Source organism: Cuculus canorus, chromosome 13, assembly GCF_017976375.1.
Source record: "Cuculus canorus isolate bCucCan1 chromosome 13, bCucCan1.pri, whole genome shotgun sequence".
Classification (NCBI taxonomy): domain Eukaryota; kingdom Metazoa; phylum Chordata; class Aves; order Cuculiformes; family Cuculidae; genus Cuculus; species Cuculus canorus.
In genome coordinates this window covers 20688136-20713045 of record NC_071413.1, presented here as the reverse complement: position 1 = coordinate 20713045, position 24910 = coordinate 20688136, and the positions used below count along the sequence as shown (strand labels likewise).

General features: G+C 58.2%; 2 protein-coding genes across 2 annotated transcripts; both read left to right on the top strand.

Moving 5' to 3' along the window:
- Positions 1–2800: 2800 nt before the first annotated feature.
- FA2H (fatty acid 2-hydroxylase) lies at positions 2801–16087 on the top strand. Its single transcript, XM_054079065.1, has 7 exons — positions 2801–3115; positions 10094–10189; positions 11904–12046; positions 12155–12261; positions 13542–13714; positions 14185–14437; positions 15252–16087. The coding sequence occupies exons 1-7, from the start codon at positions 2849–2851 to the stop codon at positions 15329–15331; spliced, it is 1119 nt and encodes a 372-aa protein (XP_053935040.1). The 5' UTR covers positions 2801–2848; the 3' UTR covers positions 15332–16087.
- A 2504-nt stretch (positions 16088–18591) lies between these two features.
- MLKL (mixed lineage kinase domain like pseudokinase) lies at positions 18592–24886 on the top strand. Its single transcript, XM_009569972.2, has 11 exons — positions 18592–18766; positions 19632–20201; positions 20394–20507; positions 20612–20786; positions 20895–20992; positions 21123–21258; positions 21769–21853; positions 22273–22421; positions 22622–22671; positions 23154–23294; positions 24690–24886. Exons 2-11 carry the CDS (start codon positions 19745–19747, stop codon positions 24740–24742), a joined length of 1458 nt encoding a protein of 485 aa, XP_009568267.2. The 5' UTR covers positions 18592–18766; positions 19632–19744; the 3' UTR covers positions 24743–24886.
- The last annotated feature ends 24 nt before the right edge of the window (positions 24887–24910 follow it).

Genomic DNA, 24910 nt, shown 5'->3' with positions numbered 1-24910 from the left:
GGGCCATCACCGTGGTGCCTGGCCTGCCCTCTATCACCTGCGAGCACCAGTCAGGGCGTGGGTGGGAACGGAAGGAAATGCCTTTTCCCCAGTTTCGTTGATCCTTGTGGCTGCAGGGAGAGGCTGGGACAGACTGGGAAGTGCTGGGGACTGCTGCTGCGACCACGGAATGCTGCAGCAGGGCTGGGCTGCGCAGGATGCCGCAAACCAATGCTGCTGGGTGGACTGGCCGGTGGGGTCCCGGCTGGGCGTCCCCCAGCCCCTCGCCGTGGGGTGGTGGCCATCGCTTCAGGTCTGGGGTGCCCACCCTGTTTGGGATGTAGGTGCAGCAGCCGCCGGCTGAGCGTCCCGGCTCGCCCAGATCCACCTCCATCCCCACGCTCACCCAAAACCCCTTAATCCATGCCGCGGAGCCGCCCTGCGTGCCGGAGGGCTGCACTGGGGCTGAGCTCACCGCGGGCCCCCCAAGCCGGCGGGCGATGGGTGGGGATGTGGCGGCGACGCCGGCTGCCACAGCAGCATTGGCATCCGTCTTGATTAAAGGCCTCGCTGAACGCCCGCCTGGCTGAGCCGCCAGCACCCCACAGCGCCCCAAAGCCGGGGGGGAACCCATTCCTGAGCCCTAATCACTGGATGCAGCCCGGCGATGCTGGAATTTGCCAGCACGTGGCCAGCCTTGGTGCCCAAGGGTATCACCCCAGAGCGCACAACCCCCACTCCCCATGGCTCCCCCAAAATGGGGACAAAACACTTTTCTTGTTGTTCTTTGTGATTTATTTGTCTGTGATTCTGCTGGGGGGCTGTGGCTGCTCGACCCCGGTCCCCCGAGCTGTGGCGCCGCCTGGCTGGGCTAATTGCAGGCTGGAAATGTAATTAATTAATTAGATATTGAAATAAACCTGCAAACAGCCAGGTGGGGGGAACTCAGTGCTTCATGGCAAGTAACTGCCAGAGTGGGGTGGTCCCAGAGGGACTCTTGCTCTCCGAGGGGGGGTCTAGGCAGGAACTGGGGGTCCCTCTGCCTTGGCCACTGTAGAGCTTGGGGAAGGCACCCTGGGAAGGGTGATACCCCCTGGGGTGCCCCACACCCCCTTATACCCATAGGATGCCCCCATCCTCCCCCAATTTCCTTGCCCCCTAGATGCCTCCACACCCCCACGTCTCCTCCCTCGATATCCATACCCCAGTTCCCCCCATAACCCCTGTGGGGTTGCCCAGACCACTCTATTGTCACCCCAGAGCGTGACCATGTCCTGCTTCGCTTCCCAATCCCCCTCCCCATCACCCCTCCCTTTTCCCCTGCTTGTGCCCGTACCACCCCCCCCTTTGCTGCCATCACCCCTCTCAATCCCCCGCTGCCCCTACTGCCCATCGCATTTGCCCTTTTGTCCCCATCACGCCCTGCTGGCACCTGTTCCCCCCCTTTGCCCCATCATCCCCCCATCACCCTCTGTTTGCCCACACTCCTCCATCACCCGCCTATGGGTGCCCCCACTTCCCCTCATCTCCTTCATCCCCACCATCCTCTGCTTGTGCCCATTCTCCCTCTTTGCCCCCCTCACACCTCCTTTGTCCCCACTCGCCATCACCTCCCATTTGCCCCCACTCCCCCTCACCCCTCTTTGCACCGTATTCCCCCTCCCTTTGCTCTCCTTCGCTCCCCCTTTGACTGCACTCCCCATCACTCCTTCTCTACCCCCCTTTGCCCCACTGCTCCTTCACCCCCATTACCCCCTTTTCTCTTCCTCACTCTCCTTTGCCCCCTCACCCCATCTTTGCTCTCCCTCCCACTCCCTTTGCCCCCACTCCTCCTTCACTCCCCATCACCCCCATTTGCCCTCCAGTCCCACTTTGCCCCTCCTCATCCCCCCTTTCCCTTTTGCCTCCCCCTCCCCTCCCACCCACTTTACCCGCACTCCCCCTCTCCCCCCTTTCCCCTTCCCACTCCCCCCACCCCTTTTGCTTCCACACCCTATCCCCCTCCTTTGCCCTCACTCCCCATCACCCCCCCTTTCCCTCTCCTATCCCCTGCTTTTCCCCCACTCCTCATCACCCCTTTTCCCCCACTCACCTCCCCTTTGCCCCTCTTTGCCCCCCTTTTCCCCTCCTCTTGCTCCTTTTTTCCCCCTTTACCCCCCTCACCCCTTCTTTGCCCCCACTTTCTATCGTCCTCCCTTCCCCCCAGCCCCCCTTTGTCCCCCACCCTCCCTTGCCTCCCCCTTTGTTCCCCACCCCTTCTTTCCCCCCTCAGCCCCCTTCCCCATCACCCCCCCTTTGCCCCTCCTCACCCCCTTTCCTCCCCCTCCCCTTTCCCCTTTGTCCCCCTCCTCCCTTTGCGCCCACTCTCCATCACCCCCTCTTCCTCTCCTCTCCCCTCCTTTGCCCCCCCGACCCTTTTCCCCTCTCCCATCCCCTTCACCCCCCTTTCCCCTTCCCTCTCCCCCTTTCCCCCTCCGTCTTCTCCCTTTCTCCCCTTTTCTCACACCCCCCTTTGCCCTCACTCCCATCCCCTCCCTTTACGCCCCTTCACCCCCCCTTTTCTTCCCCTTCCCCCTTCACTCCCCCTTCCCCCCTCCTTTTACCCCCCTTTACCCACACTCTCCACCCTCTCCCCCGTCTCCCTTCACCCCCCCTTTTCCCCTCTCCCCCCTCCTCTTCCCCCCCCCTTCTCTCCCTTCCCCCGCCCCGCTCCCCCCGCCCTTTCCCCGCCCCGCGGGCTGCCCCCCCATTCCCCTTTCCCCCTTTCCCTCTCTGCCCCCCGTTCCCCCGCCCCGTCCCCGCCCCGCGGGCGGTCCCTGGCGGCGGTGCCGTGCCGGCGGCGGGCGGCAGGTGCCTCAGAGCGGGCGGGATGGCGGCGGTGCCGCCGCGCTCCTTCAGCGCCGCCGAGGTGCGGGCGCGCTGCGCGGGGGGCGCCTGCCTGGTTCGCTGCCGCCGCCGCCTCTACGACCTGAGCGGCTTCGTGCGGCTGCACCCGGGCGGGGAGCAGCTGCTGCGGCAGCGCGCGGGCTGCGACGTGAGCGCCGCGCTCGACGGGCCCCCGCACCGCCACTCCCGCAACGCCCGCCGCTGGCTCGAGCAGTACTACCTGGGCGAGCTGGAGCCCGGCGCCGAGCAGGTACCGAGGGGCATCCGCGGGGCGTGCGGAGCCTGCAGGGCGCCCTGGCTCCGGGACTCGCAGCATCCATGGGGGATCCTGGCCCCGGGGTGTGCGGGGTCGGTGCGGGACATGCCGCGTCCGTAGGGGGTCCCGGCTCCAGGGAGTACAGACTGTGCAGGGCGCCCGGGCTCCGGGAAGTACAGCGTCCATAGGGGGTCCTGGGTGGGGGATATACAGCGTCCATAGGGGGTCCTGGGTGGGGGATATACAGCATCCGTAGGGGGTCCTGGGTGGGGGATGTAGAGCATCCGTAGGGGGTCCTGACCCCTGGACATTCAGGGTCCATAGGGGTCCTGGGTGCGGGATATACAGCATTTATTGAGGGTCCTGGCCCCGGGATGTCTGGGTTCCATAGGGAGTCCTGGGTGCGGGATATACAGCATCCATAGGGTGCCCTTGCTCCCGGATGTCCAGGGTTCGTAGGGGGTCCTGGGTGCGGGATGTCCAGGATCCTTAGGGTGTGTCCCGGTTCCAGGACTTACGGGCTTTGCGGGGTGTCCCGGCTCCGGGATGTGAGGGGTCCGTAGGGCTCCTGGGTGCGAGACATACAGCGCCCATAGAGATTCCCGGGTGTGGGATGTACGGGGTTCGTAAGGGGTCCTGGGTGCAGGACGTCCAGGACCTGTAGGGTGTCGCATCTCCTGGATGTGGGGGGTCTGCAGGGTGCCCTGGCTCCAGGACATACAGCATCCATGTGGTGTCCTAGCTCCGGGAGGTTTGGGGTTTGCAGGGGGTACGGGGTCCGTAGGGCTCCTGGGTGTGGGACTTAGAGCATCCATTGGGTGTCCTGGCCCCGGGATGTCAGGGTCTATGGGGTGTCCTGGGTGCAGGATGCACGGGGTCCATAGGGCGCCTGGGCTCTGGGATGTAAAGGGTCTATAGGGGGTCCTGGCTCCAGGATGTACGGGGTCTGTCGGATTGCCTGGCTCCAGGACATACAGCAGCTATACGGTGTCCCGGGTCCAGGATGTGCGGGGTCTGTAGGATGGCCCAGGTCCGGGGTGTCCTGGTTTTGTGGGGCACCTGGGGTGCAGTATGGATGGGGTCTGCAGGGGGTCCTGGGTCTGGGACTTACAGGGTTTGCAAGATGCCCTGGCTCTGGGATGTACAGAATCTGTAGGGTGCCTCAGCTCCAGGACATAAGGGGTCCGTAGGGGGTCCCAGCTCGGGGATGTAGGGTGACTGTAGGATGGCCCAGATCTGGGATGTATGGGATCCATAGGGTGTCCTGGCCCCAGAATGTACGGGGTCTGTAGGGGGTCCTGGGTGCGGGACATCTGGGGTCCATAGGGTGGTCCGGATCCAGGACATACGGTGTCCATGGGGTGACCTGGCTCTGGGATGTCCAGAGTCTGTTGGGTGCCCTGGCTCCGGGGCATACTGCATCTGTAAGGTTTCGTGGCTCTGGGACATACAGGGTCTGTAGGATGTCCTGGGCCCAGGATGTACGGGGTCCATAGGGTGTTCCGTGTCCAGGACATCCAAGCTCTATGGGGCACCCTGGCTCCAGGATGTACAGGGTCTGTAGGGAGCCCCAAGTCCAGGACGTACAGTGTCCATAGGGTGTCCTGGTCCTGGGGTGTACGGAGTCTGCAGAGTGCCCTGGCTCTGGGGCACCCAGGCGCTATAGGATGCCCTGGCTCTGGGACGTACGGAGTCCATAGAGTGCCCCAGTCTGGGACATCTGAGGTCTGTAGGGCGCCCCAGCTCTAGGCTGTGCGGGATCTGAGTAGTGTAGAGTCTATAGAACACCCCAAGTCCAGGGCGCCCGGGGCCCAAGTTGTACAAAGGGCTATAAGACACCCCGAGTCTGGGCTCTGCGGGGTCTGAGCTGTACAGGGTCTGTAGGACACCCCGAGTCTGGGCTGTGCGGGGTCTGAGCTGTACAGGGTCTGTAGGACACCCCGAGTCTGGGCTGTGCAGGGTCTGAGCTGCACAGGGTCTGTAGGACACCCCGAGTCTGGGCTGTGTGGGGTCTATAGGACATCCTGGATCTCGACTGCTCAGTCCAAGCTACACAGGGCAAGCAGAGACTGCGTTGAGTCCGGGGTGTGCAGGGCACGGACTCTCTGAGGTGCGCATGGTGTCTGGGGCACCCAGTTCCAGTGCTGAGCTCTATGGACGTGGTGGGCGTTGGGTCTCAGCTGCACGGGACGCTCGGGGTCCAGGCTGTGGAGGGACTAAGGTATTTGGGGCAAGAGGAGTGTAGAGGGCAGGGGGCGTTCGAGGCTCCCAGTGTCCTCCTCCCAGGAAGGTGGGGACGTGCAGCTCGGTGTTGCTTTTAGCACGGCCGTGTGGCATGGGGTGGGCGATGGGGTGAGCGATGGGGCAGGGCACCTCTCCCGGCACCGCCAGCACTCGAGTGGGGCACTGGGCGCCAGGGCTTGCGGGTGAGGAGCAGCCGCTGCTGGGCTGAGCCCTGCTGCCTCCCTAACTGTCCAGGCACAGGACAAGGTGTCCATGACTCAGTGCCATCCCCACTGCACCAGCCCTGGCGCCCAGCCCAGACGGAAGGGAAAGTGCCCCCCGTCACCACCGGCTGAGCTTCCAGTCGGCAGCGTAGCACCCAATGGCTGGCCCTCGCCGGCACACCATGGGCAGGATGCCCAAGCAGCCCAGTCCCCTTTGCCAGCCCAGTGGCTGCTTATCCCCTCCGGACATCCCGGCAAGGTCGGCGACCGATCGGTCCCTCTGGGCTGGTTGTTTGCGCTCACTGGTTCTCCTCCCCGTGGCACAGCCTTGGCCCCGATCGGCTGCAGCAGCACAGGCAGGGCTTTGTTCGCTCTCTGTGCGATGCCTGCTCTTCCCTGAATCCCAGCAATGGCACCTCCTCTGTTGGGACACTCTTGCTGCCGCCTCCTTGCAGGTGTGACAAGCCCAGTGGGTTGGGGAGAAAGGAGGTACCGGACAAACGAGTTCTTGCACTGCAACCCACGCTGAAGGCAGTTGCCACCGTCCCAATGCAAATACACGGCATGATAACGCTGGGACGCAGAGAGATCAGACACTACCTGGCACTAGATAAACCGTCCCGGGCGGTAACACGGGGGGAGGGAAAAAAGCTGCCTGCCGCACGGTGAGGCTGGCACGCACCTCGTGTGTGAGCTGCTGTGCTGGGCTGCTCTTTGAAGGAGGTGCTGCACAGCCACCAGTCCGGCTCTGGCCCCACGTGGCTTTGCTGGTGCCTCTCCGTGCCACTGGAGGCCCCAGGGTCGTGCCGTTCCCACGCTGAGGAACGCAGGAGCCTGTAGTCCCGTAGGCATCCCGCATCCCACCTGCTTCCACACAGGGACTTCGAGGGTTTGGGGAAGGAGGGAAATGTGTTAATGCAAAGGAGGGGTGAAGAGGAAGATGAGAGCCAGCCTTCATTCCACTGGTGCACCTGTCCACACCCCTTCCTGCAGCTGTTAGGAGCTTGGCTCCATCCTTTGGCTGCAGATCCCATCACTCAGCCCCATCTGGCTAAAGACAAATTAACCCCAAAATTTTATCTATGCAAACAGAAAATATAGGGGACATCAAAGCAAGAAGCAATAATTATCCAAACTAGACACTGGATTTTAACAGTCTTGCTAGAGGGAAAATGGATCATCTAATTACCCCTCCAATTTAAACAATGAGAGACTTTCATCACAGCCTTTTTGAGGTGTGTGATGTGGCCGTGAGTCATGGCAAATCCCTTGTCCCTTTCTGGGTTGGTGTCCTCCTCTTCCTCTCGCCCGTATTGCCACACATCAGGCTTTCCCTGGCTCACCATCCCAGCGTGAGCTTGCTTTGACAAAGGCAATCGTGTGTTGTAATAAGAAGTGGGTTTTTTTTATTATTGTCATTAAGACAAGTTACCTTCAACCTCCTTTTAACAGTCCTGCTGCGCCCAACGTTTAATGGGCTGAGACGCAGCCCCGCAGGACTCTGCCAGTCGCTGCCTGGGGACCGTCATGCTGGTGGGGTGGCGATGCTGGGCGCGTGCTGCCGCAGCTGATGCCTCGCTTGGGCTCCCTGCGCTTTTGGGGTGTCCTCGTGCTGTGTGCCTGAGCCTGCGCTGCCAGCTTCTCCCATGCAGACATCAGCAAATCCAGATGTGTGGGAGGTCGGTGAACGTGCTGGAGGCTCTGGGGCGACGCAGAGGCATGGCAGGGCTTATGCAGGGTTTGACTCACTGGGAAAACAGGCACAGGTGGAAAAACTGGGTCTGGGATGCTGGCAGAGCAGCTGCTTGCAGGCAGTGTTGCCCTGCTTGGGCCGGGGGGAGGTTCCCAGCACACTGGACCCCACGCTGCACCGTCCCTCCTGGACCTGCACCCATCACAACTGGGTTTGGGTTTTCTTCTAATGCCCTGAGTCCTGATGCGGGGCAGCACTGGGGTGGCATAGCTGCTGCTCTCTGCCCGCACAGGACTGGCACCGAGCTGTCTGCAGGCCTGCCTGACCTGCACAGTGCAGCGGGATGCTCGGAGGTGGATGCCGGGTCACTCAGTCACCGCGCTGTGCCATGCCCTGGCAGTCTGGTCCCATTGCCTCCTGGCAGGACAGCCGGCACCTTGCTGGGGCTGTGGCTTGCTGGGGTGACGGTGCTGGAGGGCAGCACTTTGTAGGTGTTAACTTTCCCTTGGTTACATCAGGCCTCTTGCACTTCTTCCCTGGCAGGACCTGTTTTTCTGGGGATGTCTTGGATGCATCAGCATCACCCACAGACAGTGAGCAGAACCTGGTGCTCGGGAAGACCCCTTTGGCCTCCTTCAAACCCACCTTTTATTTTGAGGAGGAAGGGTAGAAGCCCTGGCGTTGGGTCCCCGCAGGACAGCCACATGCTCTGGGCAGGCAGGAGTGTGTCGCCGCTCGGGGAGCGAGCCTGGGCACGCAGGCATGGGTCGCACCCCAGTTGCACCACAGCTGACAGTCCTTTCGGTTCCAACCCTGGGGTGAACAAGAGGAGAACTCTCCTGCTGCTCCCCAGCTGAGGACGAGGAGGAGGAGGTGACTCAGGCGAGGCTGGGCAGGAGCTGCCATGGCATGCAGGGCGATGGCATCTCGCTGGTGGCACCTGTCCTCTACCTCAGACCTGGGAGGGCGGAGAAGCCTCCAAGTGCAGCGCAGTGCTCAGGCACCCGTGGGCACAGGGGCAGGAGGCATGTGGACATTTCGGAAAGGGAGGAGGAGAGGTGCTAGGACGTTGCATCAGCTCAGCTTTCTTAAGTACCCTTCCTGCTGCTGGGCAGGCTGTGGGGACACCTGTGGTGCAAGTGGTGAGGCGAAGAGCACCAGCTTATTTCTTGGTGATGGAGAAATCGTGTCTCAAAAAAAAAAAAAGACAGTTTTTCTTCCAAAGCAGCTATTAGATAGAGGCAGAGCTGTAACTTGACCAACCCCAGACGGATTTTGAGGCATCCCACTTCCCCTGGGGTCCCAGGATGTCTGACTAGAGGATGGAGTGTCCAAAGCTGAACGTATTGGTGGAGCCCTCACAGAGGGAGGAGAGGCAGCACACAGCATCAGCGGTAAAATTGATGCCTGCTCCAGTCCTGCCTAGCTGGAAATATCTCCTGCTGTTCTCCCGAGGCGAGGGGCTGCCTCGGGACCAGTGGAATGAGGCTTGGAGTCTGTCTGGCCTGGGGAAGGAGGTGGGAGCCCGGCTGGCGAGGAGTGCCCGCTGCCGGCAAACAGCGCCCAGGCCCTGCCTTAGTGTCACCAACGCAACCCAGAGTAAAGTCCTGTCCGCCCCGGAGAGGTGACAATGGTCCTCCGGCATCCCAGCTCCTCCTGTGCTTGCCGGGGGTGGGGGGGGAGTTATTCCCAAGAGGGATGCGATGCCCTCGCGTTTCCCAAGGGAATTGCATCACTCCTGGAGCAGCGAGGAGAGCATCCATGGAGGAGCTGCTCTTACGCCATGACCGCCAGGAAAACACCCTTCGTCATAGCGAGTGGCACAGCTGGGAAACCCGGCGGGCACGGCTGTGCCGGGGCTGTCGGGCCGCGCTGTACCCTGCGCCTGGGTTAATGGCTAACTCAAGGTGACAAAGCGGGAGAAAAGGCATGTTTGGCACGTCCTGCCCAGGGAGCCGTGAGGCTGCCAGCGCTGCCGCCGGGGGCACGGCCGGCTTGGGGCTCGCCCCGGCACATTGCACCTCCCCGGGGCAGCAGGGCCAGCGCCGGAGCTGGCAAGGCCACGGAGCTGGCAGCCGGCAGCGTGTTTGCTTCCAGGCATCGGATGAGGCAGGTTTCTCGGCCAGCCCTGGCGGTGGGACCGCAGCCTGGGCTTCGTCCTGCTGCCACCGCACCAGCGCGTCCCCCGGGCCACAGCGTGCCCTCTGGCAAAAGGGCGCTTTGCCTTTTTCTCCAGGCCAAGCTCCCTCCTACAGCATTTCCCCGCCATGCCCAGAGCCAGGGTGATGGCACTGGCCGTGCCATACTCCCCAGCTCCGGCAGCCCAGCTTCTCGGAGACCAAAATCTCTCTTTCGCTGGAAGGCAACAAAGTGGGGAAGAGGGAGTCCAGTTGCCAGCATTGGCTACCCCGACGGTGCTCTTGGCTTTGTCGGCAGTGGAGTCGGCTCAGGCTGGCGCTCGCCAGGCCGCTCTCCCGAGGAAGGTGAGCGGTGCTATGGCACTGCCTGTTTGCAGCAGGAGCCGCTGCCCAAGGGCCTGGCAGCACAGTGGAGTGGCCCGAAAACTGGGCTTGAGGGGAGGTTTCCAACAAGACCAGAGCACGCAACGCTCGGTGCATGGTTCAAAGGGCAGCACAGCTCGCCAACGGCCGCATCCCTCGGGAACCTGCTCTGCAGGAACTGACTGACTTAAATTCATCAGATTTTTCCCCTTATTTATTTAGCAGGCAGGCATGTGCTCACTCTGCCAGTGCCTCTGGGTGGCACGGCCACCGCTGTCCCCAACTGTGGCAGACACTGGTGTTCCACTCAGGGTTTTCCTTCTCTTTTCAGAGCCTCCTTGAGCCGGTGGATGAGAAGGTGGTAGATGCTACAGCCCAGACTCCATCACGGGTGGATCCCCCCTGTAAAACAGTGGATGAGGAAAAGGTAAGAGCCGGGGGCTTCTCCAGCATGGTGTTTGCTGGAGGGCTCCTGGGGAAGACCGGATCTCCTCTTCCCCCTGCAGGAGCAACTGGCTTTCTGTTGACACCTGGAGTGGGAGGAATGCAGGAGGGAGACAATTGTGGCTCCTTCTGCCTCTTCTCCCAGAGCAGATGGCATCACTTGTGCTTTATTGCCCAGGCGTGGCTCCTGTGGCAGTGGTGTGGGCGGAGATGGCTTTCTCTGACAGCAGCTGTGCCCTTCGAGCAGGACGTGCTGCCAAGCTGTACCTTGCTTGCTTGCTTTATTTTTTTTTCTTGCTTTATTTATTTTTTTCATTTTTCCCTCTTGACTGAGGACCCACAATGAGCACAAAGGGATCCCCCGGCCCAGGCAGAGCAATCCCCGTGCTCACAAGGTGCTCTCTGCTGTGCTAGCTCCTCTCCAACCATGCCGTGGGTGTGGGGATTCACCACTAAGGTGCCTTCAGACATCCTGCCATTTGCAGCACCATCTGCATGGCCCTGGCTTGTTGGTGAGCGTGGTTTTATCTTGCAAAAAGCTGAGGTTTATTTGAGGAGGAAATCACCTTTTACCCACCCATCTTAATATTTGGCTGCTCACTGCCTTTAAAAGCGAACCTGCCATCCCAAGGTGACCTTTTTGCTCTAACCCTTCCCCAGAAGAGGGTGTCTCCATTCCCGTCCCACACACCCACTGTGGGCTGGAGTTGTTTCTCCTCCTGGGTGATCACATCCATCCCTGTCTGCAGCAGAGCCCCAGAAATTCCCATGGCCACCTCACCTTCTTGCCCTGAAGCACCCAAACTGAGCCACCCCTACTGAAGGGCCACTGGCACAGCCCCCAGCGCTGGGTTGCTGAGTTGGCACCACACGATGGTGGTGAAGATGAAGATGAAGAGCTGCCAGGCCTGGGGCTCAGCTGGGCGAGCATGGTTTCTGTCCCAGAGCAAGGGTGGGAGGGAGAAACCACCTTATCTGGCCAGGTTAGCAAAAGACGCTTCTGGGGATGCTGAGTGGCGGCAGAGGCGGTGCTGCCGGTTAGGTCTCTTTTATTTTCCTCCCATGCAGACACGCTTGACTGCATGGGTCCCTTCGTGCTCTTGCAGCCTTCTGAATGCAGCCGTGTCCTGGAGCCATGACTGGAGTTTCTGTTCCTATCCTGCGTCCCTACTCCCCATCCTTTTCTGCTTCGTTCCTTGCTGCCAGAGTGCTCAACAGCCGCGGCCACCCTGCGCGTCCTCTCCTCAAGGAGAAAAGCCGTTGGCCAGGGCAATGCCATGGGGACAGGCTCCACGTCCTATCAGCAGCTCACTGGCCTGGCTAGCGAGGGGGTAGGATTGCTGCTCCCTATCTAATCTTGACAGCTCCTGGAGAGGGGGAAAGAGTCTCTGTTATCAGAACCTGATGCCGAGCCAGGTCCAGGTACAGCCACCTTCACCTTGACCTGCCAGCCAGGTGTACGGCCGCCTGGGGACAAGCTCAGCCCAATGCTGGTGTGTAAAAGGGGCTGATGTGTGTCTGGCTCTGCTTGTCTGCCCTGCATTGGTGCTCGTGGGGAGCTCAGGGCTGCTTGGAGCCAGAAGCAGCTGCTCACGGGGCACTGGAAGGTGCTTACACCTCGAAATCCTACAGCTGTAGCCCAGCTTTGTGCCTGGTACTGGGGTGACGTGGGGGTACAACCACTATCTGCTCCCTAGGACCTGGTGGACTGGCAGAAGCCCTTGCTATGGCAGGTGGGCTACCTTGGGGAGAAGTACGACGAGTGGGTGCACCAGCCCGTAGATCGGCCCATCCGCCTCTTCCACTCGGATATCCTTGAGTCCCTCTCCAAGACAGCATGGTGAGTCTCCAGAGGTCTGCACCATGCCCCAGCCGGTGCCTCCATGGGGAGAGGGAATGGCTCGCTACCCCATGGGACACTCCCTCTCACACCTCCTCTACTCTGCAGGTATGTGGTGTTCATGGTGTGGACTCCCGTGGTGCTCTATCTCAGCTGGGTCAGCTATACCTCCCTTGCCCAGGGCAACACCAGGCTCTTCTCCTCCTTCACCACAGGTATGAGTGGCAGCAAAGCCTCTGGGCTTGGCTCGCTGCCCCTCCTCTGGGTCCATGGGCAGGACAGCTATGGGCAGGGGGAGACCTCTGCATCCTTTCCACATCCCTCCTTCGATGCATGCTCACCACGAGCCGCATGCAAGAGCAGCAGATGAGCTGCTGTCCCTGTGGCCACCAGCATGTCCCTGCACAAAGCCACCTGCACTGCTTTAAAGCCTGAGCTTGTCCACCTCCATCTGCTGCTCTCATCCACACACAATTTGTCCCCAAGGGAGATTGATGAAGGCACAGAGCCCCCGGCCCAGGACGCAGCTTGCTCCCGTCCCTCCGTCCCCAAAGCCAAACCCCGTCGGTGCTGTGGTGCGTGCCACCTCCCGCTGACGCCCACCCCGGGCCACGGCTGGATGCCGGCGTGGTGGGCAAACAAACCCGGCTCTCAGCGCTGCCAGCGTCCGCACAGTGCGGGGCTTGTTTTCCCAAAGCGCCTGCCCTTGAATCTCCCACTGTCTGCTCCCCCGGGAATAACAAGCGTGGCCGGGGCAGGCTGGCTTCTTTGTTGTGCTTTAGGTTTTTTTTCTTTTTTGCTGGGTTCCCTATTTTTTTGCAAGATGCCACCCGGTGCCAGCTGTGCCCAGCTGCAGGGTGGAGCACCCAGTGCACCAGCACCCCTCCTCCTCCTTGCAGCATTCGGCACCTTGCTGCCAAGGGGTCGGTTTGGGTTTTTTTTCCCAAAAAATGACCAGGTTTGGGGGGAGAATCTGAATTCTTCTAGTGAGGACACAGGGCTGGCAACTGGCCTGGAAAGGAGGAGGTGGCTAAAAAATGCTCTGTGGGGGAAAACACCCAACAAACCCATTCTTCTTCCCAAAAATTAAAAAAAACAATGCCAATAATGCCGTTTAACTGTTGCAAGTGCTGGCTGCGCAGATAAGGTCCCTCCCACTTTGTTCTGGTGGGTGAAGCAGCTTTGAAAGGATGCAGCAGTCCCTGAGGTGCACATCCAAGCCCTGATTGGGATCTGGGATGCAGGGGACCCCTCTCACTGGTTCCTTATGGTAGCGCGAGAAGCTGCCTGTTTCTGTGAGAAATGTAAATCAATGGGAGTGAAAGAAAAATGTGGTGTGGAGCAGTGTTTGGGAAGGTAGCTCCGTGGGGAAGCCTGAGGTAGGAGGAGAATGAGAGGTGAGAGGGAGGGAGAGCCGAGCTTCACCTGGACAGTGATGGATAAGAGCACCCGCACGTTGCCTGCGCTGCTGACCACTGCATGTCTCGTTGTGTAGAGTACTCCATCCCTGTCCACAAATACTACTTCCCCTTCATCTTCCTCCTGGGGATGTTCCTGTGGTCCCTGCTAGAGTACCTCATCCATCGCTTTGTCTTCCACATGAAGCCACCTGCTAGTAACTACTATCTCATCACCCTGCATTTCTTGCTGCATGGGCAGCATCACAAGGTGAGTCGCGGCTGACGCCTCTGCCGGTGCCCGCCAGCCCGTGGGAACGCTGGCCTTTGCTCAGGCAGAGCCTGTTTGTGCGGCATCGACGTGACTCGTGGCATCTTTGCCCCAAGCAGGGCCCTTACCTAACACGGGTGAGAGCTGTAAGACTGGCTCGAAGGAGCTGGAGTTAAACCTACAAGCTCCAGCTGGGCAAGGGGAAAGCCCAAAAAAGCCATGGGCTCCCTCTAGCTTCTCTGTAGGAAATGTCCCCCTGGAGCTCAGGGCTCTGCCAGCCAAAGCCACCACCAGCCCAGCCACCTCAGGGTGGGCGAGGGGCTGCTCTCTCCGCAGGGTACATCTTTTGGGGAGAGCTGCTATGGTATTGGCTTTTCCCAGACGAGCACCCGCTATGTTTGGCCAGGGTGCGCTGCAGCCTGCGGGGTGAGCTAGAAGATCTCTGTCCCACCATCCTTTTCCCCTTCCAGTCTCCCTTCGACAGCTCCCGCCTGGTCTTCCCTCCCGTGCCGGCCTCACTGGTGATTGGCTTCTTCTACGGCGTCCTGCAGCTCCTGCTGCCCGAGGTGCTGGGGCTCTCGGTGTTTGTTGGGGGGCTCTGCGGCTACGTCATCTACGACATGATGCACTATTACCTCCACTACGGCTCACCGAAGAAAGGCACCTACCTGTACGGGCTGAAGGCTTATCACGTCAAGCACCACTTTGAACACCAAAAATCAGGTAGCGCTGCCTTTCCTGCGCACGCTGGCAAGAAAGAGGGCTGTCAAAGCCCAGCCTGCTTGCACTCTTGCAGCTGGTGCTCTGAAATCCTTGGCGTTTGAGATTTGGGGTGGGAAAAGAATGGGCTGCAGTGCTGGGGAAGGAGTGGATGAGGTCCTGCAGCCCCATGGGGTGCATTTCTCAGCCCCCAGTTGAGGGCTGGGGAGCCAGAGCAGCACAGGAAGGACGGCAGCTGCCAGGCCAGGTGCAGTGGGGCAGCCTGTCTCGCCGGTGGGCACTAGAGATGTCAGGATTGAGGCAGAGCTTTGCAGTGCCAGGATGTGGGTGCCTGTCCCCACTTCGGGCAGCATCTCCACCTGACAGGAGGTATTGGCAGGCACAGGGTGAGGCCCTGGGCTTCCCCAGCCCAGCGCTTGCTCAACCTGCCCTTTGCCCAGTTTCCTAGGAGAAAACACCCTATCCAGATAAGCTATCATCTCTGGGCTGGTGGCATGGCCCAGCCAGCTCCTTCTGCTCCCTCTGCTCTTCCTCCTTGCTCTTGCCTTGCTTTGCGCTCCAAAACAGTTGCTCCTCCCTTGCCAGTCTCTCCAGAGGAACCTCCTGGCCCCAGCATCACTGTCAGGCATCATCACCTTTGCACTCAGGCGGGTGACGCCCCATCCAGGCCACGTGCCCTTCGTGCCGACTGCTTCCAGCTCTGCCAGTCTCGGCAGCAGTGGTGCTGGCTCAGTTGGCGTCGATCGAGCTGTGCCTTGTCCCTGGTGGCATCCCAGTGATGGCACTGCAGGCTGAGTGCTCTCTTCCCTGCCCACAGGCTTTGGCATCAGCACCCGCTTCTGGGATCGCCCCTTCAGGACGCTCATCCCAGAGGAGACCTTTGAGAAGGAGGACTGACGGCCCCTACACTGCACCCGGCTGCCGGCTCCCTCCCTCCCAGGCAGGGGCTGGCATCCCTCCCCAGCCCTCTGCAAGGCTGGCTGGCCCCTGCCCCCTTCCCAAGGTGGTGGCGCCACACTGGAACACGTCTGTGATGCTCTGTGGTCCGGCTGTGGCGCTACCAAGGGGGGCAGGGGGATGAGGACGCAGGGAAAGAGAGGAGAAGGAGGTTGTGGGGCTCCCTGGAGGGCTCCTGCCCCTTCCTCGCCGCCCTCCTGCTCCAGGTCATGGATGCATGGGCAGGTCTGCTGCCCAAGAGATGAAGTGCCTGACGCTGTCATCCCTCCTCGCCCTGGCACCTCACTGGAGCCCTCCTGGGGTGTCCCCTCCCCGGGGCATCCGGCACGCTGCCGTTAACCCCATCACCTAACTCTTGCCCAGGGGCTTACATATCCCCGATCCTTCTCTCGGCGTGATGCCGGCACAGGGTTTCCTTGGCCTACGGTCCTTGGGGTGGGGATCCTCCAGGTCTGGGTTTTGCCTTTTTCTAACCGGTGCCAGATTTATCAAATTCACATTTTTTTGTAAACATTGGCTACTTGAAACTCAAACTCCAATGAAAGGAATTACTACGAGATACCTTTTTTTGCTGATCCTGTGATTATTTTTTTTTCTAATGTTTACTGCGGATATTTAAAGGTTTGGAATAAAGTTACATGTAAAACTGTAGACACTACAATTGTAAATAAACTGTATATTTTGAAAATAAAGCCTTTTAAAAAGGTTCTGGCAAACATGCCCCTTGGGGCTGCTCCCATGTTCTCCCGTCTCCGTGCATCCCTCCCCAGGTGCCAATCGCCCTTGGTGCCACGGGACCTTGCGCTTGCTTTTCTCTGCTCCACTCGCTGATGAAAGCCATGCTGTTGACCATGGTGGTGAGGAAGAATCTTGTTGTAGGAGGGAACCAGCCAGCATGGGTTCGTGAAAGTAGGTCCTGCTTGATCAACCTGAGCTCCTCCCATGACCAGCTGACCCACCTAGTGGAGGGAAAGGCTGTGGATGTTATCTACTTGGACTTCAGTAAAGCCTTTGACCATTTCCCACAGCGTTCTCCTGGGGAAACTGGTTGCTCGTGGCTTGGACAGGTGTTCTTATCGCTGGGTGAAAAACTGGGTGGCCAACCCAGAATGTTGTGGTGAGCACAGCTAAATCCTGTTGGCAGTGGGTCACAAGTGGCGTTCCCAGGGCTCTGGGATGTCACCAGTTCTGTTTGATATCTTTATCCATGATCTGGACAAGGGGATCAAGTTATCCCTGTCAGTTTGCAGACGACACAAAGCTGGGTGGGAGTGTTGATCTACTTGAGGGTAGGAAAGCTCTGCAGAGGGACCTGGACGGGGTGGATCTGTGGGCTGAGGCCAACAGGATGGGGTTCAGCAAGACTCAGTGCTGGGTCCTGCACTTGGGTCCCAACCCCGTGCAGTGCTCCGGGCTTGGGAAGAGGGGCTGGAAAGCTGCCTGGCGAAAAGGAACTGGGGGTGGTGGTCGACAGCATCTGAACATGAGCCAGCAGTGACCCAGGTGGCCAAGAAGACCAATAACATCATGGCTTAGATCGGCCATGGGGTGGCCAGCAGGAGTAGGGACGGGATCGTCCGCCTGTGCTCTGCACTGGTGAAGCCGAACTTCAAATCCTGGGTTCAGTTCTGGGCCCTCACTATAATAAGGTCATTGAGGGGCTGGAGCGTGTCCAGAGAAGGGAATGGAGCTGGGGAAGGGTCTGCAGCACAGGGGCTCTGGGAAGCGGCTGAGGGACCTGGGACTGCTCAGCCTGGAGAAGAGGAAGCCCAGGGGAGACCTCCTGGATCTCTACAACAGCCTGAAAGGAGGTTGTAGTGAGATGGGTGTTGGTCTCTTTAACCAAGTAAGAAGTGATAGCATGAGAGGAAATGACCTCAAGTTGTGCCAGGGGAGGTTTAGATTGGATATTAGGAAAAATCTCTTTAGTAAAAGAGTAGTAAAGCACTGGAACCGGCTGCTCAGGGAAGTGGTGGAGCCTCCATCCCTGGTGGTGTTCAAAAAACATGCACACATGGCACTTCAAGACATGGTTTAGCAGACACAGTTGATGGACTTGATGATCTTAGAAGTTTTTTCTGACATAAATGATGCCACTATTCTATCTATGATTCTAACCACAGCAAACTTGTGTGACCCCAGGCTACAGCTGTCGGCTTCTCCGAAGTTGGGCAATGGCGTCACGTGCTGTCCCGCAGTTCCCAAAATCAGCCTGGCCTCTGACGAAGCCGCTTGCAAAGCTTCCTGCCCTCCTAGCAGACGTCGAGCAGCATTTCCAGCAGAGGGTTGCAGAGGTGGGGAGGGGAGCAGAAGGTTGCAAGGGTTCAGCATGCCTCGTGCGGGGTGGAGGTACTCTGGAGGGTCCTGCTGCTCAGCCCTGAGCTGACGCTGAGGTTGGAGAGTGCCCTGGACAAGCCTTGCTGTGGCTGGTGGCACAGCAGAAGGGGATGGGATGCTCAAAACAGCAGCAGATGTCAGTATGAGGTGGCACAGCCCCCGGCCAATTCCTCCTTGAACTCGGTGTTCAGTTTGGGCCCCTCACTACAAGGGAGACATTGAGGTCCTGGAGCTTGTCCAGAGAAGAGGAACAAATCTGGGGAAGGGGCTGGAGAACAAGTCTTAGGAGGAGCAGGTGAGGGGACTGGGGTTGTTTAGCCTGGAGAAGGAGGAGGCTGGTCTCCAGGCTAAACAACCCCACCTGAAAGGAGGTTGTAGAGAGGTGGGTGTTGGTCTCTTCTCACAGGTGATAAGATGAGAGGGAATGGCCTCAAGCTGGATCAAGGAAGGTTCAGACTGGACATCAGGAAAAACTTCTTCACTAAAAGGGTTCTCGGGCACTGGCAGAGGCTGCCAAGGCCAGTGGTGGAGTCCCAGACCCTGGAGGTGTTTAAAAGACGGGTAGATGAGGTGCTTAGGGATATGATTTAGTGGTGCGCAGGTACTGTTGGTCTTGATGATCTCAAAGGTCTTTTCCAACCCAGGGATTCTATGATTCCTACTGTGCTTTCCACAGGAATTTCCTTCTTCCGCCTAGGAAATCCCAGCACAGAGGGTATATGCAGCCTGCCTGGCCCCTTTCTCTGCCACCCCAAGCAACTTTCCGGGAACGGAACTGGGGGCAGCGTGGGAAGCCACAGCAGGTTGCACAATGCCCTTTCCGCTTCTGGCATGAGCAGAGCTGGGGAAAGCACCCTATAAATCCACGCTGCCCCTGCCATGCCTCCCAGTCTGTAGGGGCAGCCGAGCCAGCTGCGAGCGGAGCGGGACAAGGGAGACCAAGCTGATTTCTCTTGGGGAGGAAACGAGCTTCTTTCCTGGGAGACATGCTGGAGAGAACCTGAAGAGGAAGGGAGAGTGGCTGCAGCTTGTTTCTGGGTGCGTTTCTGCCTCCTTTCCAGCTGGCATAGCTCAGCAGCCCTCTGTCAGTGCCGGCTGCATCAACGGCACAGGGGGCTGCTGCTCATTGCCCCGCAACCGGGGCAGCTTTCTGCTGGGGAGCAGGGACCACCCCTGCAGGGGCGCTGAGAAAGATATTAAGCGGGCAATATAGGGCTACAGGACAAAATATGGAGAAGTTGGGGATGCCAGGGCTGTGAGGGGGTGGAAGCTCTTATTAGATGGGTGATAACAGAGAGAGACACCAGCTAGAAATGAAAATAAGGAAGAATTTCTTCACCATGAGACTGGTGAGGCAGTGGAACAGGTTGCCCAGGGAAGTTGTGGGTGCTCTATCCCTGGAGGGGTTCCAGGCCAGGTTGGATGGGCCTTGGGCAGCCTGAGCCAGTGGGAGGTGTCCCTGCCCCCGTGGCAGGGGGATTGGAACTGGATGATCTTTAAGGTCCCTTCCAAACCAAACTATTCTATGATTCTATGAAAATGGACCTTTATGGTGCAAAGACACAGGCTCTGCAGACAGGACCTCGGAGGGGTGCAGGGCCAGTGCTGGGGAATAGTGCCTGAGAGATGCTCCTTGGACCATCGCTGACCTGCTCACCTGTGTGTAAGCTCTTGGGGCATGGCTAACTACAAATTAATTTACATAAATCAAGCCAAAACATCTCTTGCTAATGCACAGCAAGATGTGCCAACACTGCGGCTTCTGATGTCCCTGCGAGTGCCCACTTTAGTCTGTACGAGCGGGTGCGGTGCGGGGAAATCAGAGAGAGCAGAGGAGCTTAGGGGGATAAAAGGGGCTAAAGGAGACCTGCAGGGGATGTGCTATGTTAAGGCTGTTTCTTAGGGTGGAAGGCGTGGAACGGAGGCATCTGACTGATCTCTGATCGCTGCCCGAGGCTCACCTCCTCCAGACACCACCGGCCCACGTCCCTGCTGGCGAAGCTCTTCGCTGCAAGCATGGACATCGTGGAGACGGTCTTCTCTGTGGCCCAGGCCATCCACACTCAATTTGAGCAGGTGAAGTGTTGTAAGCATCAGTGCCAGCGCCTAGTAGAGCGCATCCAGATCCTGCTGGAGCCCGTGAGGATCCTCCAGGCTCAGCCGTCAAAGCACATCTCCCACCACGAAGAGGAACTGTTGAAGAAGCTGCTCCAGGCGCTGTGGGAAGCCCAGAAACTGGTGACGAAATACAGCCAGACTAGCTGGATCCAGAAGCTCCTGAGAGCCCACAGCACCAGCGAGGAGTTTGTCTGGGTGAACGAGAGCCTGGAGGACGTTGCCCAGGGGCTGTCGCTCGTGCTGCAGGCAGAGCAGAAGCAGGTTTTCCTTGAGGCTTTCCATGAAAAGACCTGTCGCAGGCAGGATGCTGAGGACTGGAAAGATGACAGGGCTTTCTTGGACCAGGTGATCTCAAGTAAGTGTGCATTTAGAAAACACTCTTCCCCAGAAACCAGCGGTTGGCACCTCTCCTTAGCTACTGCCCGGATTTGCCTTGATGGCCATCACCAAGGAGAGCCAAAGACACACATAAAGCACAAGCAAAGCTAACCACATCAGCCCTGCACATTCATCCAGCGGCCCTACATCTGCACATTTCTCTTCTCAGGTACTGAGGAGCCTGAAGCCATGCCTCAGGAGATCTACATCAACAGGCAATGTATGGAGAGCAAGGTAGACTGGATGCAAAGTGAGATGAACAAAATCATGCGTGTGATGGACTGTGAGTCAGTGTTGCACCTCTAGGCACCCTGTGCACTGTGTCTTTTCCCCACTGAGCTCTGCCTAATGTGTCCCTCGTTCCCTCCTGGCCCATGTCGGGAGCAGGCTTGAAGAAGGTCAATGTTGGTAAAAGAGAAGACATCACTGAGATTGATCGGGACCAGCTCACCTTCTACAGACACCTGCAGGACACCGAGAGCTATGACCTCTACGAGGGCGAGTACCTCAAATACCCTGTTGCCATCAAAACCTTCAAGAGACCGCTGACCACAGACCCAGCGTGAGTTGTCCTGGGCAGGAGCGACACGGGGCAGCCAGGAGGGGAGGGTGGTACGGTGCCACGTCATGCCTTGCTCTGTGGACCTCACCAGACTGTACCTTTCTGCAGGAAGGTGAGAGACATCTTTGAGAAGGAGATTCAGACCCTGAAGAAGTTCGAGTCTCCAAACATCCTACGCATGTACGGGATCTGCATTGAGGAGAAAGGTAGGGGTGCCCCATTGTCACCCCTTCCATCCCCTAGCCTGTCCCCGCTGCTAGCCGGTGGCAGACAGGTTGTCATGGTCCTCTCCCAAGAGGTGGCAGGAGGAGGGATGCTCAAGGTTTTGCCTTGCAGATGGGAGCCCCTGCTTCTCCATAGTCATGGAGTACTGCAAGCATGGGACGCTGCGGGATGTGCTCACCAAGCAACGGCATCTGTCCTGGGAGATCCGCATTCGGATGGCCCTGGGAGCTGCCAGAGGCCTTTACAGGTGAGCTCCTGCCTAAATCAGTAAGTCCATCTGGCAATCCACAAACTCAGCTCACCTTCCAAGTATCTCTCAGTAAGCAGTGGTGTCCTGTTGGGCACTGTATCCACCACCTTGGGACAGTGGGGTGGGAGGTTGGTGAAGAGGTAAGCAACAAGTTTAGACCAGTAGTGCCCATCTCCCCTGGTCACTGGCCCCTACATCTGGTTTCAAGCCTGGAAGGGAGAACCCCCCTTCCCCACTCCCATAGGGCAGCTTCAGGAGCACGGTACAGCAAGGCGAGTTGTCCTTAGAGATCCTGCTCCTCCATGAGGTTTGTTACTTTGCCCACAGCTGCTCTTCCAGCAGCTGCTGGAAAGGTTGGCTTGGCAGAGTTGGTCTGTGAAGACAAGTAGAGAGCTGCTGGCTTCTCTGCATGCCTGTCAGTCCATCCCTTACACAGCAGGAGGGAGCCCTGGGGTGGGGATGGGTCCATCACCAGCTTATGTTGCTGTTGGTTCTGTCTGGCTGCAGGTTGCACCAGACGGGGGAGAAGTCCCGGCTTCACGGCTGCATCTGCAGTAGCAAGTTCCTGGTGGCTGGGGATTACTGCGTGAAGGTAAAGACCACACTTGGCGATGCTTTGGGGGGGCGTTGCGTGTTTTGGTGGATGTCTTCCCTTGCTAACACCAAATGGAATTATGATGGTCCAGAACAACACTTCAAGGAGAGTCATCTCCCCTGTCACCTTAGAGCCCTAACATCTTGGTTCCTCATTACCTCTATCATCACCTAAGTGAGCATTTCTGAGCCATGTGCTCTGGGATGAGCTGAAATGAGGGCAATTCACTTTCCTCTACCTATTGTTTCGCTGGCAGAAAGAGCCCCACGCTGGGCAGCACACGTGGCTGCCTGCCAGCCTTTGCTGCTCAGAGCACCTTGCTCTCTTTTCTCCAGCTCGGGGCAGTCCTCAGCCACGCCACAGGCTTCTGCATTTCTAGACTTCTCCCTCACTCTCTCTCTCATTCTCTCAATCAGCTGTCGGGATTTGAGCTGTGTGAAACAGAGTCATCCATCAAGAGGAGAGTCAAGAAGAACTGGAAGCAAGTCTCTATGTTGGCTTATGTTGCACCTGAGAACCTGAAAGACAACAATGACCCCTACAAGAGACCCTGTGAAATATACAGGTGTGTCTGTCCCTCCCGGGAGAGATGTTCCCAAGCTGGCAGGTGTCTGGCAGAGCGGCTGCTGAGCTAAGGGAGAAGGCCAGGTTTAATCGCACACCTAAGCAGCCGTTTGCAGTTTGCACAACCCGACAGTCCCCTCTGTTAGGAAGGGATAGAAGGGGGTAGGATTGATGCTAAAACTCTTCCTTCTCTCCTTCCAGCTTCGGAGTCGTGCTGTGGGAGATTGCGACTTCCAAAATCCCATTTGAAGGTGAGACAGAATTATCACATCCCCCACGTCAAAGCCACAGAGCCTGGAGCGGCTGCTGGCTGGCGTTGGATGCTCCCTGCTCCTTCCTTCCCAGAGCATCCTGCAGTGTGCGGGTCCCACTGGCAGTGCCTGGTGTGCCTGGCTCTGCACAACAGCTTCATGGCTTCTCCTGGGACAGTAAAGTGTTCCAGACACATGCTTAAACCACAAGCATTCTAGTAATTTTTGTCTCTATTTAATGTTCTTGTGTATTGAAGCATAAAATCATCTCCTTGCTCCACTGGAGCCCAACGGAGTCATGCCAAGCGTGGGGGAGTCCATTGCAGACACAGTCTGGAGGCACAGAGTGGTTTCTCTGCTGGCTTCTCCATACCATAGGCTGCAGGAGGGCTCTTGGCATGGCTTTGGACCATGTTTCCTCCCCAGCACCCTCCTGTGGCAGCAGAGCCCTGTCCTGATGCTTCTGCATGGGTATTTTCTAGGCTGCACACCCCAGGAGATCACAGAGAAGGTCTGCAGGCACCATCACCAGGATCCTGTTGGGGAAGATTGTCCTGCAGATCTGCGGGAGGTCATTGACCAGTGCCGAGCCTGTGACCCTTCTCAACGCCCTTCTGCCGAGGGTAAGTGTCCTGCTCCTCAGGCCACTCGTATCCCTCAAGCATCTGTTGCAGGGGGCAGCTTGTTCGTTATTTTCCGTATTAATTTTTCTGGCTTTGTGTTTTGGGATCACTGCTGGACCTACGTTCTTACGCTAACAAGTCCTGGGGTAGACTTCTCTTTCTCCTAGTTAGGGGTTTCCTACAGTTAATGTTTATCCACACCTTGACACTAATCACCAGGCTGTTTATCTGGCACCACATAAGAGTAAGATTTTGCTCTCCACAAGCCCTGAACTGGGAGTCAAGATGTGTGGATTAATCCCCAGTCAGGTCCCACAGATTCTGTGAGCTGGAGGAACGTCTAGGGTGCAGTGCAGGAGTATTTCCTGCCTTGGGCTGTGAGAAATAAATTGAATATTGAGAATTGCCCTCCGGCAGGGAAGATTTCACCGTCTTTAAAACAAGTCTCGATCTAGTCAGACAAATAACTGGTCTTCATCAGAAAATTTAACAAAACCAACAGGAAAAGATGGAGGAATCTTTCCAGTGAAGGCACAGAGATTGTACCCTTCCCTCAGCTCGTGTCTTCAAAAGGAGGAATCTTCCTCCAAACTCACTTGCCCTGTCCTCTGGAGGTGGTTTACATACAGGAGACACGGAGACTGCTTAAGAACCCACACAGCTCCTGTTGTGTGCCATGAAGGGGGCTCCTAGAAAGCTGGGGAGGGGCTTTCTGTAAAGGCATATAGTGACAGGACGAGGGGCAATGGGTATAAACTGGAGAGGGGCAGAGCTAGACATTAGGGGGAATTTCTTCTCAATGAGTGTGGTGAGGCCCCGGCCCGGGCTGCTCAGGGGAGCTGTGGCTGCCCCATCCCTGCAGGGGTTCAAGGCCAGGTTGGATGGGCCGTGGGCAGCCTGAGCCAGTGGGAGGTGTCCCTGCCCGTGGCAGAGGGGTTGGAATTAGGTGATCTTTAAGGTCCCTTCGAACTCAAACGATTCTCTGATCTCTGCGCCTCCCTCTCCCCACAGCAGCTCCCCCAGCAGACCCTGCTGCAGGGAACTGCCTCAGATGAAGTGAGGCAACAAAAAGTCATCAGAGATGTTGGCAGAGCCACACTGAGGATACGGCATGCCTTTATTACTGTAATCCAACACGCAGCCGTGCCTGTGAGGTGCTGGGCTGGAAGGATGTCTTCTCACAGCTGTTTCTAGGCATCCCTCTTCTCTTTGGGCTGGGGTCACCTGCTCCGGGCATTCCCAACTAACATCTGCCCAGTCACGCTGACCGGAGGAGAGAGAGACTTCATGTCCCGATTGTTATCAGTGAGGGAAAGCTATCTCCTCATCAGGGAAATGAGAAAGAGCCTGCAACAAATATTCTGTTTTGGTTAACGCCATCCGTGTGTTTTGCAGAGATTGTGGACTCACTGGCTGAGCTGGAGAAAAACAGAAACCAGGGAAGTTAACTGCATGAAACCGGCTCAGGGGACCAAAAGCAGCCGTGTGCCTTGGAAAGCAAGGGAACGCAGCGGGCCTTCGTCCTACAAGTCACAGCATGCCACCACTCTGCTTCCCTGCAGAGACTGAGCCTTCAATACACGTCTACTTGTTTCTGCACTCCAAGACTGTCGTGT